Source organism: Myxine glutinosa, chromosome 14 (assembly GCF_964187855.1).
Source record: "Myxine glutinosa chromosome 14, kmMyxGlut1.1, whole genome shotgun sequence".
In the NCBI taxonomy this organism is placed as follows: Eukaryota; Metazoa; Chordata; class Myxini; order Myxiniformes; family Myxinidae; genus Myxine; species Myxine glutinosa.
The window spans coordinates 63,788,913-63,805,334 of NC_136274.1; the positions used below are offsets into that span (position 1 = coordinate 63,788,913).

Genomic DNA, 16,422 nt, shown 5'->3' on the forward strand with positions numbered 1-16,422 from the left:
GCCCATTTCGCAATTAAAAGCTGAGCTGAATTATAGAAGTCAATCTTCTACGACCGCGAGTAAAAGCTGAATTATAGTTGTCAATCTTCTATGACCGCGAGTAAAAGCTGAATTATAGTAGTCAATCTTCTACGGCTGCGAGTAAAAGCTGAATTATAGTAGTAAATGAACGAAATGTGGCCGCGGCCGGATAGTCAAACTCCGCTGCTTCGCAAGGCCGCGTTTTATTCCTTTTTTAGTACAGAAGATTAAATTCTTTCAAAAAGAACCAAAAATATCAGGGCGGGTCCCGGGAAGGTTATAGGCTAGGTGGCGAGGCATGTCGAGGCCGCTTTGGCCGGGCTGGGCCCATTTCGCAATTAAAAGCTGAGCTGAATTATAGTAGTCAATCTTCTACGGCCGCGGGTAAAAGCTGAATTATAGTAGTCAATCTTCTACGGCCACGAGTAAAAGCTGAATTATAGTAGTAAATTCATTCAAAAAGAACTAAAAATGTCGAGACGGGCCCCCGGAAGGTTATAGGCTAGGTGGCGAGGCCGGTCGAGGCCGCTTCGGCAGTGCTGGGCCCATTTCACAATTAAAAGCTGAGCTGAATTATAGTAGTCAATCTTCTACGACCGCGAATAAAAGCTGAATTATTGTAGTCAATCTTCTACGGCCACGAGTAAAAGCTGAATTATAGTAGTAAATTCATTCAAAAAGAACTAAAAATGTTGGGACGGGCCCCGGGAAGGTTATAGGCTACGTGGTGAGGCTGGTTGAGGCCGCCTCGGCCGGGCTGGGCCCATTTCGCAATTAAAAGCTGAGCTGAATTATAGTAGTCAATCTTCTACGGCCGCGAGTCAAAGCTGAATTATAGTAGTAAATTAACGAAATGCGGCCGCGGCCGGATAGTCAAACTCCGCTGCTTTGCAAGGCCGCGTTTTATTCCTTTTTTAGTACAGAAGATTAAATTCATTCAAAAGGAACCCGGGCAACGCCGGGTGCATTCAGCTAGTATGTGATATTTTTTAAGTAAAAAAAAAAGGACACAACTCCGTGAAAAATTGGGGGAACATCCCGAAAGACAAACATGTTCCGTATCTTGTCATAACAAAGCCATGCACCAAGCTTCAGTTGAATATATTAAAGGTTAAGGGTAGGAAATCTGGAAAACCACAGGTGGAACAGATGGGCAGACAGACGGCGAGCAAATCTATCGTCCCCTCCGGTGAAACCGGTAGGGAACTAATAACGTCAGGTGAAGACATCTTCATGCCTCTCGAATGTGTAGTCCTTTTGTATGCCAACTTGCCATCTGAAAATGAAGCAAACCATTGACCGTGTCAAATTAATTCACCATTTCATTGCTACCAGACAAATCACGGCAGTCATAACAATCTTGCGGTCATGACGTGCCTCAAGGTGAAAACATCTCACTTCATGAATTGCTACCGTAGCTTCAATCTGTGTTACTATTGCTATCACAGACAGGTTGGTGGTCTATCTGTCTTCTTCTGCCTCCTTTGTGGGCTTGCACCCTCTGTCCTCTCCATGCTTTGGCCTCCCGAGGTTTCGGCATAGCGCAAATGTTCCTCCAGCAACCCACTCCTAGTGAACTCATTTGTTCCTCTTTTCCTGGCTGTGGAACAAACTTCCATATTCTCTTCAATCTCATTCTTCCTTCCAGATCATCCAAAATCCAAAACCATGATCTTTTCTACACCTGTTAAACCACCCCCACCCCCCAAAGAAATAGTCTATGTGAGACCTTGCAAAATTGACTTTTTCAAACTTCTGTGGAAAACAAAGGAAGATTCAAGGCAGGCGACATTACGTGAAAGAAACTATGGGTAGTAGATTTGTAATTCTGTTGAAGTGGGATATCTGAAAGCATGTTACATAGGTCACAGAAGCTTCTTCTTCTTCTTCTTTTGTATGCAGCACAAGGCTGTAAGTAGCATGATTGGTTTATGGTGCAGCTATGCTCCTGATGCGATGCCCTCTTGCAGGTCAGAGCAGGAATTTTGAATTTGTTCAGAGTGGGATCTTTAACGTAACGGTCCACTAACTAATTCTTGCCAGTTTAACGTCCACCTGAGGGACGGCACCCACATTGATGCCTCCCCTTGCCTGCGACACACCAGGATGACAGTTTGTAGCTTTGTCGAGATTCTAACCCAGGCTGGATGGCCCACAGGTGAGTCTACATACCTGTATGAGCCTCGACCATCCTGTCAGCCCATGGCCACAGAAGCTGTGGTCCACTTTACCATGGTTTCCCGAAATGTCAATTGTAAGTTGAAACCATTGGCCTTATGCATGAGATGGCCTTATGCAGCATGCTCTTGTTTGCACATCCAATTGCCCCATGAAAACAGATTGAAAACATGAAACAAAGATGAAAGACACAGACAATTGACCTTTTATGTAGTCGGCCGTACTTATTACTGTGTGCCAGATTAAAACAGTGTGCGCTGAACAAACCGCTGTGTCATGCATCCGATAAGCCCACAGTCTGTGTGACAGGTGATAGGACTTTTCTCCTGACACCCATTTTACAGCAACATCTGGCCCCTGGCCGAAGGTCTCGAAGCAAGTCATGGTAGAGAAGATCGGTTTTGCCACGCTGTTGTTTGACTGTGAAGATCGAGTCTGCACTGCACTCATGGGTAGTGGCACCTTGCTGCGTGCCAGGCCCGAGGGCTCCTACCAGGTAATTAAAAGTGTGGTTTGCCGTATTCAATTTTGCTTTTAAACTTTCTATTGATAAATCAAAGTTGCATGACTCGAAAGATATCCGACAGGTCATATTTCATAATCATAATTCCGTCCCCTGTGCAGCAGGAGACGGAGTGCAATCACGTGTGTGTGTGTGTGTGTGTGTGTGTGTGTGTGTGTGTGTGTGTGTGTGTGTGTGTGTGTGTGTGTGTGTCTGTGTATGTGTGTGTGTGTGTGTCTGTGTGTGTGTCTGTGTATGTGTGTGTGTGTGTGTGTGTGTGTGTGTGTCTGTGTCTGTGTCTGTGTGGCTGTCTGGCTGTCCAGGGGAGAGCGTAACTTTTTTTTGGCCATTTGGGCCATTGTCATAAAATTTTCACCAAAGGTTTATTGTGATAATACAGAGAAGTCAAATTAATATTTTGTCAAAAGGTCAAAATATCAAAGGTCAGCATCATATATAATAATCAATTTTCATCCAATTGACCTGAAATTTCAATTTTGCGATTTGAGCTTTTATCATCAAATTTTCAACAAAGATTTATTATGAGAACATGAGAAGGCAAATTAATAATTTGGTCAAAAGGTCAAAGGTCAGCATCACATAAAATCATCCATTTTCATCCGATTGATCTGAAATTTTAAGAATGTCCATATTTGGTTACTGAATTGGTTCACCAATCAAAAACTAGAAGCTGATTTTTTTTAGGTCAAAAGATGAAAGGTCAGCATCGCATATAATAATCAATTTTCATCCAATTGACCTGCAATTTCAATTTTGCCATTTGAGTTTTGTCATCAAATTTTCAACAAAAATTTATTATGAGATCATGAGAAGGCAAATTAATAATGTTGTCGAAAGGGCAAAGGTCAGCATCACATAAAATTGTCACTTTTCACCAGATTGACCTGAAATTTGAAGAATGTGCATATTGGGTTACTGAATTGGTTCACCAATCAAAAGCTACAAGATGATTGTTTTTTTAGAGCAAAAGATGAAAGGTCAATGTTGTGTAAAATCACCAATTTTTACCCGATTGACCTGAAATTTAAAGAATTTGCATATCGGGTCACTGAATTGGTTCACTAATCAAAAGGTAAAAGTCGTTTTTTTAATATCAAGAGGTCAAAGGTCAAGGTTGCGTAAAATCACCAATTTTTACCCGATTGCCCTGAAATTTAAAGAATTTGCATATCGGGTCACTGAATTGGTTCACTAATCAAAAAGTAAAAGTCGATGTTTTTTTTTTGATCAAGAGGTCAAAGGTCAAGGTTGCGTAAAATCACCAATTTTTACCCGATTGACCTGTAATTTAAAGAATTTGCATATCGGGTCACTGAATTGGTTCACTAATCAAAAAGTAAAAGTCGATGTTTTTTTTTGATCAAGAGGTCAAAGGTCAAGGTTGCGTAAAATCACCAATTTTTACCCGATTGACCTGTAATTTAAAGAATTTGCATATCGGGTCACTGAATTGGTTCACTAATCAAAAGGTAAAAGTCGAGGTTTTTTTTTAGATCAAGAGGTGAAAGGTCAAGGTTGCGTAAAATCACCAATTTTTACCCGATTGACCTGAAATTTAATGAATTTGCATATCGGGTCACTGAATTGGTTCACTAATCAAAAGGTAAAAGTCGATGTTTTCTTTAGATCAAAAGGTCAAAGGTCAAGGTTGTGTAAAATCACCAATTTTTACCTGATTGACCTGATATTTTAAGAATTTGCATATTAGGTCACAAAATTGGTTCGCTAATCAAAAGATAGAAGCTGATTATTTTTTTAGATCTGAAGCTCAAAGGTCAAAGCTGCAGAAAATCGGAAGAGGAAGAAGACATCTCAATACAAACGGACACGGACAGACTTTGCATTTTCAGATGCTTTCTAGTTGTATGCGAGATATGTCTGGCGCTTGAAACGTCAGTCGTTTGACAGGCATGTGGATACCAGCCCTCACTTTCTCACCGATCGGGTGTTGCTGCCTTGTTTGATGCTTGATATGCAGTAGTCGTTCATCGGGTGATTAATATTACCTTTTCTATAAGGTGTTCCCAGCCAAGAGTCCTGGAAGCCTTACGGTCCATGCGGACGGCACAGCCACGTACCTGCACTCCGGCAGGTTGTCCGCGCAGGCTGGCGAACATACTGATCATCTCCATGGAATCTACACTCTGCGCCCAAAAGCACACGTCGCTTGCGAGGCCATCGATTCAGATGGCAACATTTTCCAGGTATCTTGCACGTTTTGGGCCACTTGATATTGCTGCACATCTGAGCTCCGTTCTACAAGGACATGAAAAGCAAAGTAATGTATCGCTTAAAACGTTTCAGGACGGAAGTCCTAACCTTCTTTAAAGACATTTCTCATGAGATATGATGAAAATTTCATCAGATTTCTCATATTAATCTCCTGATAGCGAAGCCTGGTGTTGCCTTAGCGGTTAGGGTGCGGCTTGGGATCCTAGGGATAGGATCATGGGTTTGAATCCCGGTTGATCGAAGAATTAACGCCAGGGGGGTTCATTCAGCCTGTCATCCTTCTGAGGTCGGCAAATTGCGTACCAGCTTGCTGGTAATTCCCTGTTTGTCGCAAGATGTGACTAACAGGGTTGGTGGCAGGAAGGGCATCCGGACAAAAAACATTGCTTCAAAAAGGGGACCAAGGTGCCCGAAAAAGGCCAACCCCTGCTCTGCGGGGAAAATGGCCTCTAAATGTGGTTCACCCTCCTGATAGCTCGTAAGGGTTGTTTTTATTTAGATAAGGTCTTCATCAGTCATGGAGCATTTATTGTTCAAATGATTTGTAAAAAAAGAAAAATCGAAAAAGCATCCATCAAACTGATATTTACAAACGTGCCAGGCAGGTACTCACTGGAGGTAGCATGTAATTTCGGTCCTTTGTCATAAAAATGATAATTGTAGGGTATTTTTAGTGCCAAGCATTCTCACCTTGCCTCCATCTGTTGTTGTCGACTCTTTGTGGCATCATTAATGCCTTTGCATTGCCAGAAGACACCTCCACAGATGCTTTCTGAGTGCAATTAAACAGTTTTCTCATTTGCTATCAGCATGCTATGATTTGATGCTTAAAAGATGATTCTGCACGTCAAACATGAAAGACAAAATATGTTTCATCCTCGGATAGTTTTTCTCCTTTTTTTTTGTTGTAGTTTATTCACCTCTCCCTGTGTTCCGATATCAGACGTAACGACTTGTCTGTCCTTTCTCCGTCCGATGCATTGTATTTCTGACAGGTCCAATCTGATGGGAAGACGGTGGTGATTGAAGCAGACGGTGACGGTTCGCAGGACGAAGAGTTTGAAGATAGAGGGAGTTTCACGTCCTTGAAGACGGAACGGCCAGAAACTTACAGGGAGCGCGCTCCCAGGTGAGTGCAGCGCGAGGCCCTGTGACGATGATGACGTCACTCTCAAATTAAATGATGCAACCCGACTTTGATCTGACATCATTATTCTTGGACCCAGATGGGCTGTGGTGCAGATATTAGGTACAAAGCAGCGGAGACAGAATGTTGTGGTGGATAACGTAATGAAAACAAAACGTATTCATTAACAGCTGTTTCACCCACAGGGTGTACTCATCAACATGATTTAAATTTGCTTTCATGGTACAGAATACATGTCCCGGTGGGATTACTGGAGTACCGCACCTATGCCGGTGATGCACTAATGCTGTACCTCCTTATACAGGGAAACCTGTGGCCTAGAACGTCTGTATGTATGATGGACGCACTTCCTCTTTACTCGAGTTATATGTGTACTCATGTTGAAATTCCATTCACATGTAATCTCTCGGCATAGTGGACATGGCTATGGTACAAGCCCATAGGCCTACATTTGTGAAAGATACAATGTGATTATTAGCAGTCGCATTTCAGGTGGAGTGGGTGGATCTGCCTCTCTTTTTAAGGATTAACTGCACCAAGTTTACATTTTTATTTGTTGCATCTGTATGGATATTGATGAAACATGAACCACCTTTTAGAGGCCATTTTCCCCCACAGAGCTGGGGTTGGACCTTTTTCGGGCACCGTGGTCCCCTTTTTGAAGCAATGTTTTATGGCCGGATGCTCTTCCTGCCACCAACCCTGTTAGTCACCCCTTGCGACACACAGGTAATTACCAGTGAACTAGTACTCAATTTGCCGACCTCGGAAGGATGACAGGCTGAGTCAACCCCCCTGGTGTTAATTCAGCGATCGACCGGGATTCGAACCCAGGATCCGAGGATCCCAATCTGGCACCCTAACCGCTAAGCCAACACCAGGCTCATATTGATGAAACATGGATGGAGAAAACTCAGAGGCAAGAACTACCTTTGAGCTATCCCAACGTGTACCATTTTGGTTTATTACCATGGCCTGTAACTCATTGCCCATACCATTGGGCAGCTGTTCTGTCACATTTTGGTTGATTTCTGCTTTGGGTATACACTGGACTGTAGTTGGTGTGAATGATATGAGTGTCTGGTCTTGCTGCGCTAATTCAATGGCGTTTGAGCATGAAGACCAGATTGATGCTGTTACAAAGCGAGGCTCATGGCAGATACATTGGTTTGAAATGAACTTGCGGTTGTATCGTGTAATGTAAAGGGCTGTGCGCTCCTATATAATGCCAGGCCTGCTGCTCTGTTGTTCATGCTTGTAAACATAATTGGATTTGATTATTATTTATGACTGCATGTTCCACCATGGTGGGGCACTAGTAACAGCTTCTTGCTTCAATTTTGTTGTCCAGACCTGAATGTGAGTGTGGCGACGTGGTTGATTGGCAAGTCAACACAAAGGAAAATAAACCACATTTGTATAATTCAGTTGTTTTTATGTCACCGCCAACGAAGTCGATGGAGACATTATGTTTTCAGGCTGTCCGTCCGTCCGTCCGTCCGTGATAGGTTTCCGTCACTGCAATAACTTGAGAACGGCTGAAGGGATCTTAGTCAAACTTGGTGCAGGTATGTATAATGGGGTAAAGATGAACTGATTATATTTTGGGGGCACGAGGTCAAAGGTCAGAGGTCATTTTAGGTTGTAAAAAAATCCTGTTACCGCGATAATTTGTGAACCAGTGATGTGATTCTGACCAAATTTGGTACAGTTATGTAGAATGATGTAAAGATGAACTGATTAGATTTTGGGGTCAAGAGGTCATAGACCAAAGTCTGTAATAGGTCTATAACTTGAGAACGGCTGAAGTGATCTCATTCAAACTTGGTACAGATATGTATAATAATGTAAAGATTAACTGATTACATTTTGGGGTCAAGCGGGCAAAGGTCAAAGTCTGTAATAGGTCTATAACTTGAGAACGGCTGAAGTGATCTCATTCAAACTTGGTACAGATATGTATAATGATGTAAAGATTAACTGATTATAATTTGGGGTCAAGCGGGCAAAGGTCAAAGTCTGTAATAGGTCTATAACTTGAGAACGGCTGAAGTGATCTCATTCAAACTTGGTACAGATATGTATAATGATGTAAAGATTAACGGATTACATGTTGGGGTCCCGAGGTCATAGGTCAGAGGTCATGTCAGGTAAAAATATGATAACTTGAGAATAGCTGAATGGATGTAAATCAAACTTGGTACAAGTATTATAATAATGTAATAATGTGCGTGGAGGCATATTGGTCGAGGTCGTGACGTCGAAGAGTGTTGTTCTAGTTTTAATACAGAGGTCAAGGCTCATAAAAGAGCTGAACGACCGGCTGGGAAGGGGGTGAGTGTACCACACAAACAAGGGAGTAAAGGGGAACAGGTGGACAAGAGACGGAAAGAGGCAGGCAACGAATGTATAGACAGACAGCAGTGTTTGTATGCACACATGGGAAGGACAGTGGAATAAATGGGCAAAGGACAAAGGAGCAATGAATGCACAAAGGACAAAGGAGCAATAAATGCACAAAGGCCCCATGAGCAAACACCACTGTATAAAATCACGAGTTGGTTTCACATGGTGCATGTTTATAGATTTGACTTCTTTGTAGGTTCTTCGTGGTACATCCTAATTGGTCAGGCACAGAACTACTGAGAATGCAGGATGTGGAGCAGTTCTTGTCCGAATCAACTTGTGACCCATCGACGGTGCTGCTCCAGGAATCGTTATCTGATAACGCAGGTCCATTTTGAGGATTTTATCATATGCATTGTTGTACACTTTCAAAATCTGGATTTCTCATGGGATCTGATGAGATTCTCGCCACAATTCCACCGTGTCTCGTGAAAAATGCACAGGGCATTTTTGGAAGGGAAGAGCATAGCCATGGCTACCAACTGATCTTATGCACTGCACTCACTCCCATTCCAGCGGTGAAAAGTGTGACAGTACTGACACCTGAAGAAAGAAATTGGTCGACAAGTTGGCTTTCCCCTCCGTTTCATGAGGGCGTCGCCTCTCTTGGCCTGCACACGCAGTCCGAAAGATGTATTCCCAGTCAAAAGGTATCCGAAAATATGGACGCAGAACCAAAATTATTCTGATCTAATATCCAAAGTTTCATTGCCAAAAATGTCCTTGGTGCATATTAATTTCCCCAATGTGTGACTCTTGTACTTCTCACCAGAAACAGGCAACAAAACTCGGTCCTGGACCTAGTTCAGGACGAGGCCATAGGCTGACCTCAGGCATAATGGCCTTTGGTGCATCCCAACCTGCTTTGATGCCATCCTGCCCACCTGTCCTACACATTCGCCAGCTGCTCAGCTTCCCGCGCATCTCAGCACAGCAGCGCCACGACCTCCAGCTTCATCTCAAGGTTACACACCATGCTTTTTTGGCCCTCTGCTTGTTTTTACATCATGGCTAGTGAAGTCTTCCCGTCGTCGCTTCACTGATGGACCAATTAGTCGACCTGTTTGCCAAAATAAATTTACCCATGTGAAGAGTGCTTTAACCTCAGCGTTGCCCAGGTAAAAAAAAAAGGGAATCATAATACCCTCTGCCACCATCAGTAGGTGGTGCTACACAGTACACATTTATATTGAGGAATTTATTCCCCCCTCCTCCCCCCAATCTCCCGTATGATGCCAAGGCCACATATGTTACCCCCCACACAAAGTTATATTTGTAACTTAAAAGATGTGGCCGTGCATAGAACACACACAAATAAAGAGGGGGGAGGGGGAGAGAGAGACGGAGGGACGGACAGACAGAGAGAGTTTTGCCTTTTATAGGTACAGATTGATATACCATTGATTAATAAATAAAACATACTGATATGAGGAAAATGATTGGGTAAAACTTTAGAAACTTTTAAAAAGGAGTTATTTGGCCTAATTTCTCAAGCATTTATTTTGCTTCTTTTTAATGAACGACAGATCATTTCCCCCAAATTGGCACATTTTAGTGTGACTTGAAATAAATACCCCCTTATACCGGGAGCAGCGTTTTTCCATACATAGTTACATCGAGAAAAATGGGGTGCTCCACCCACCCCAATCCCCTGGGACTATGAATTTTTCTTACCCCCTAAAACTTTCCCGTACACCGCAAGTGTTTTCAGAATCATTGGAATCTCCCGCGATGAAGCTAACTCCGAGGGCCTTTCACTCACTCACCGCAGGCAGGTTGGTGGTTTTTCTGTCTTCCACTGACTCCTCTCTGGCCTAACCCCCCCCCCCCCCCAATCCCTGTCTGTGCTCTGTCCCCCAAATACTCCTACAGGTCGCACAAGATCTGCCAGCAACCCACTTATGGTTAAACTGCCAAAAATCAAGACTCTCTTCTCACCTTCACTCTTCCATTCCTCTTTTCTCCCGCCTCTGGAACAAACATCCAGACTCTCTTCAATCCCACTCCTCCCTCCAGGTCTTTAAAACAGCTGTTCACCACCATCTCTTATCGTCCCCCATCGAAAACCTTGATCTTTTCTACTCCCACTAATTCACCGCAGATCCACTTTTTTGAAATACCAACTTCTTTCCTGGATGTCCTGGCAGTGTCCTTGTGTTTTTACCTCTCCCACCCCCCTGCCCCCTTCCCACTCCTCCCCCCCCAAGCCCTCTCCCTCCCACAGATCTCCCGATGTCCCTGCTCTCAAATGTTGTGTTTGTGCGCTTCCCCTTCTCTCCCCATCTTGTGTACCGCTCCCCTTATTATATGTTTTATGTATCTGTTTGATTTTTTTTATTGTTTGATTAATGTTAGCTCTTTCACGAGCCTCGATGTTGTGTACAAAAAAAAAAAGAAAAAAAAAAGTATAACCAGCAGTTTTGAACACATTCCGTCGATTGGTTCAGGAGCGTATAAAAGTCAACACACACACAAACAGATACTCGAGTTATACTATGCCATGCGTTCCCTTACAAGGAACTTCAATGCAGGAAGATGCCATTCGGCCCATCAAGCCTGTGCAATGGTTGCTAACCTGTGCCTGTTTGTGCCCTTGATTTAACATTGTTGGCAATGAATATAAGAGTAGATAGTTCCATTCACTTTGGTGTGAGGGCAACTGATTCTGATGTAACCAATTATTATTTTTTAAATCACATATCTCATCTTCCATTAAGATGAAATTTCCAAGAAGAGTTCCAAGCTGTTACACCATCACATTACCATGAAAGTTCAGAAATCATTGCTCGATTTTTCTTCTGCATGAACTTTTGGTTATTATTGATAAAGAACTCCCTTAAATAAAGCTCCCCCAGCTCTCTCTGTGCTCTGTCCCCCAAATATTCCGACAGGTCGCACAAGATCTGCCAGCAACCCTCTTATGGTTAAACTGCCAAAATCTAGGCTCTCTGCTCACCTTCACTCTTTCATTCCCCTTTTCTCCCGCCTCTGGAACAAACTCCCCCACTCCCTTCAATCCCACTCCTCCCTCCAGGTCTTTAAAACAGCTGTTCACCACCATCTCTTATCTTCCCCCATCCAAAACCTTGATCTTTTATACCCCCGCTAATTCACCCCAGATACACTTTTTCGAAATTCCAACTTCTTTCCTGGAAGTCCTTGCAGTGTCCATATGTTTTATAGCTCGCCGCCCTCCCCCCAAGCCCTCTCCCTCCCACAGTTCTCTCGATGTCCCTGCTCTCAAATGTTGTGTTTGTGTCCTTCCCCCTCTCTCCCCATCTTGTCTACCGCTCCCCTTATTTTGTGTTTTATGTGTCGGTTTGTGTCGGTTTGACTTTTTGTGTGATTAATGTTAGCTCTATCACGAGCCTCGATCTTGTATACAAAAAAAAAGAAGAAAAAAAAAGCAAAGTTCCTGCTCCTTCACATTCTCACCACATCCAGGATAAAGCCGTCATATTGATTGACAGCAGCTCACTTACCAGCTCAGCCTTCAGCCTCTGCTCACAGTCGAGTGGTTTCATCACTTTGTTTTATTGCTACTACCTTGGTTGCTTTTCTGCAGAATTCCCTAGTATCGTCTTTTCTCCAATAGTTTCCTCGTTACACCCGCTTAGCCTCTACACGTCCCCCAGATTGTTACACCCTGCATACTTGCGGAATGCGGCGACACCCATCCTCTTTCATTCCACGTAATTAAGACTTTGGAATTACTTGTAATCGTCTTCAGTTTTCTCCTTCCACCTGCAACCTCCTCGATTAACAGATCTCGCCTATCTTAACTCTTACTTCCCTACTTTGTTACTTATTACCCTCGCCAGAGGAGAAGGTATTGCATTTGAGTCCGTTTGTTTGTCTGTTTGTCCGCACAGAATAAATATGATTTTCTCTGCAACTGTTGGTCCGATCGACAGGAAATTTTCACCATATGTGCAACTCCACCTGTATAATTTTCTATGATACTGATGACGTCATCGGTCACGTGGTTCGGCCGCCATCTTGGAAAAAGCGAAAAACTTTGCACCTCTATATCTCCGAAAGCGCTGAATAGAAAAAATTGAGACATGGCTCATTGCAAAGAACTCTCCATGGGGAATAAAATATGTTAATGATGATGTCATAGATGCCGCCATTATGACGTCATAATTCGACAAGTACAAAACTTCATCCGATCAAGATGAAATTTATTGAGCATAATCAAGGAATAAATTAGTTTAGAAAAAAATGATGATGACGTCATCGGTCACATGGTTCGGCCGCCATATTTGTTTTGACACAAAAGCCTTAAAAACCACTGAAAATACATCCTGGCGAGGGTTTGCAATCTGATTGCTCTTTCTTGTTACTGTTGCATAAAGCCACTTGTGTGACTATGAGCTTTTTCCCTCCACTGAAATGAGTCACTATAAATAAGTAAATAATTAAATATTTTTTAAAATACGAAATGTTGCATTAGCTCAATGTTTCACGAATGGTGTATCTTCATGCAGAGTTCCCATTCACAAAGTTAATGTGGAAAGGCTTGTTATATCGAAAAAGCGTACAACAAATCAAACTAGAACGGCACTCGGTAGAGCGCATATCTCCGCCGGGCTGAACAGTTTAATAATGACAATCCTTATTGCCACATATTCAGGGAAATTATTCTTTGGTGACACCGTAAGGTAACCATCATAAAAATATAATACATAAAGGGAATAAGAAAACAATGTAAAAAGATATAAAATATGGAAGATGGACTAAACACATTTTGTATCCCACTGATAGACCGGATCTGGATTCCAACCTGAACCAAAATCTAATCAGCTTGTTCTTGTCACCTAACCAACGTGTCCCCCAAGTTTAGTCATAACTCTTCCATAACCTCTTAAATATAATGTTACATATCGCTTTTCGACCGATCTCTCAATGGTGAAGAATCACTTTAAAAATTCTCTGATTCGAATCTTCACCAAAATCGAATCGATTCTTCCTTGTCACTTCCTGTCCGCCAGGTTTCGTCCGAACCCGTCCACAACTTTTTGAGATATCTCGTTCACAGACAAACAAACAGAAAAGGGTGAAAACATAACCTCCATGGTTCTTCAAAATGGCGTGATTACTTTTGATGGACTGATCCAAAGTTTGCATACAATACATGGGAATGATGAATCATATGTGGCCTTATTTGTCTCATGGATGCAATATTTCGGATCGAAAGTGCAGTGTCCACGGTATGTGTGGATCGTTGGTTTAAGTACATCATAGGACACCTTCAAAGCATTTTCCGCCCGAGTTTATTTAATCAAACAGCTACATTTGATCATACCGAGACAGGTGTAATCATTATTTGCAGATGTTGGGCCCCACGCGTTACCATTTGTCACCCGTTCTTTTTTGATCCGTACGGCCTTTAAAAACTAGAGCTTCCAGGGTAGCAGAACTCAACTTAACTGACTGGACAACTTTAAAGTAGGTCAGTTGTCTGTACTAGATTTGACTTAAGATAGCAACCTACCTTGTGGGGTAAGAGTCTCACACACCAAGTTTGATCAAAATCCATAAATATTTGTGGACGTTAAAGTCTTAACGTCGTTTCGGAGCTGAAAACAATATGGCGGCCTATGGCGGCCATTTTGTGACGGATCGGGTTGGAATGCAATAGCAACCTACCTTGTCTGGTAAGGGTTAAACATTCTAAATTTGATCAAAATCTGTTAATATTTGTGGACGCTAGAGTGTTAACGTCGTTTTCATGACCAAAAACAAAATGGTCGCCTAAGTCCGCCATTTTTCAACGGATCGGGATGAAATGTAATACCAACCTGGTCCTTGGGGTAAGGATGCTGCATGTCAAATTTGATCAGAATCGGTTGATATTTGTGGACGCTGGAGTGTTAACGTCGAAAAGTTAACGGACGACATACAACGACGACGACAGACGACGGACGCCGGAGGGTTCAGTACGTGATGAACTCAACTGGACGGCAAAAAAAAAAGGGAATAAAGTCGACAGTACATATTGGATTCAAATTTGCACTCGTTGGGTGAATAAAGAGACCCTGGCGAAGGCAAGGAATCATTGCTCAACAATTTATTTTGAGATAAAGCACCAGTGAAGGTGATTTCATTTTTATGCGGCTGCACATTTGCGCCACAGAAGGCCCTGGTGCGTAATTAAACGTAACCGCCACAGGCTCGCCTTTCAATTGCGAGCTTTTGAGGCAATCTCGCACAAGCTTCAGCAATAATATTTCACATCGCAATAGTGCACGAGCAGAAAGTGCTTTTGCAATAAATCTCTCTCGGCACAAAAGGGGGGGCGGCATAATTAAAAGGGATAATTCTCGAAGGCTATTCCGTGGACTGTCTCTCGAGACACCAAACGCATTTTATTGCAAAGAGCCTTTCTCACAGGGCCTCCCACCCCCCCCCCCCCCCCTGAGTTTGTGAGAGTGAAATTTATCACACGGTTTGAACATTGCGGGATTGAGAGGGGGAGTTAATTAAATTTGGTGGCGTAATGCGAATGCCTTTGTGGAAGCACTTGGGCCTGTTAGACATCTGTCGCAGGCTTCGGGTGATCTATCAGGCCTGCTGATGAGCGCATGATTTACGTTACAATACGTGTGTCGATTTGGTTTGAAACTGCTGTCGACAGATGTTAACCTTTGTTTTGTCTTGTTACTGCTATACAACATCCATCCACCAACATAAAATGGTCAGTATTTTTGTCCCCCGTCGCACAGCGGAGCGAAAGGGGGACTATGGTTTTCCCCTCCATCCGTGTGTCCGTCCGTCCGTCTGTCCGTCCGTCTGTCCGTCCGTCCTTCCATCCGTCCGTGCATGCGTGCGGGCGTGCGTGTGTGCGTGCGGGCGTACGTGCGTGCGTGCGTAAGCGAAGGACCGCATTCGAATTTGGTGTGTGGGTGCAACCCACGTCAAAATCGAAGATGGCCGCCGCCATGTATGTCTGATGCCATGTATGTCTGAACCTTGTGAGCTGAATATCTTGAAAAATAAGCGAAGTACCAACTTCTAATCTGCTGTTTGGGTGTATCTAGGCACAAGGAAGAACACTATTGAAAATTGGGTCGCCACGTCAAAATCCAAGATGGCCGCCGCCATGTATGTCTAAACCTTGTGAGCGGAATATCTTGAAAATAAGGGAAGTACCAACTTCTAATCTGGTGTGTGTGTGTATCTAGGCATAAGGAAGAACGCTATTGAAAATTGGGTCGCCACGTCAAAATCCAAGATGGCCGCCTCCATGTATGTCTGAACCTTGTGAGCGAAATATCATATTGCAGCGGGTACCGGTAGCATGACACAATTACCCTGCACCGGCCGATGACGCAACCGGCGGGCGGTCACGTGTCCGGACTCGCCCGGGCGTGTTGAGACTTGCATTTACCGGGCGAACGCTTGCCTTGCATACCACGCCCCGTTGAGAGGCGTGGCTTATCTATTTGCATACCACGCCCCGCCTCAGAGGCGTGGCTTTTGTGTGTTGAGTTTCTGATATATATTGCCGCCCGTTCGATGGGCTGATTCAGTGCTTTGGAGTTCGTTTGAGTGAGCTGGGAATAAATAGCTCAGAGAAACTTAATTCCTGGCATCGTCCATTTTGTCCGATTTTATCGTGCGAGCACAGCTTCCACAATTGGTGACCCCTTTCTACGAACACGGCGATGGAGTCAGCTGTAGCTTTGAAGCTCCCGGGCTTTTGGGAATCTCACGCGGCCGTTTGGTTTGCTCAAGCCGATTCTCAATTCGCCCTGCGAAAGATCACAGAGGACACGACGCGCTACCACCACGTGGTCTCCGCGCTCAACGCCTCCTCCGCGGCCCGGGTTCTGAGCTTCCTACAGCACCCGCCGGATGCCGACAAATACGGCATGCTCAAAGACCTACTCCTCGGTGCGTTTGGACTCAC

General features: G+C 43.6%; 1 protein-coding gene across 1 annotated transcript in view; it reads left to right on the forward strand.

Moving 5' to 3' along the window:
• Nucleotides 1–16,422, forward strand: part of LOC137439270 (sperm-associated antigen 17) — a 99,984-nt gene that overhangs the window by 8,375 nt on the left and 75,187 nt on the right. The window contains exons 2-7 of the mRNA XM_068134999.2: nucleotides 2,544–2,695; nucleotides 4,741–4,926; nucleotides 5,950–6,083; nucleotides 8,704–8,834; nucleotides 9,024–9,157; nucleotides 9,280–9,471. Coding sequence (XP_067991100.2) covers nucleotides 2,544–2,695; nucleotides 4,741–4,926; nucleotides 5,950–6,083; nucleotides 8,704–8,834; nucleotides 9,024–9,157; nucleotides 9,280–9,471 — 929 coding nt within the window. The remainder of the gene's footprint in view (nucleotides 1–2,543; nucleotides 2,696–4,740; nucleotides 4,927–5,949; nucleotides 6,084–8,703; nucleotides 8,835–9,023; nucleotides 9,158–9,279; nucleotides 9,472–16,422) is intronic.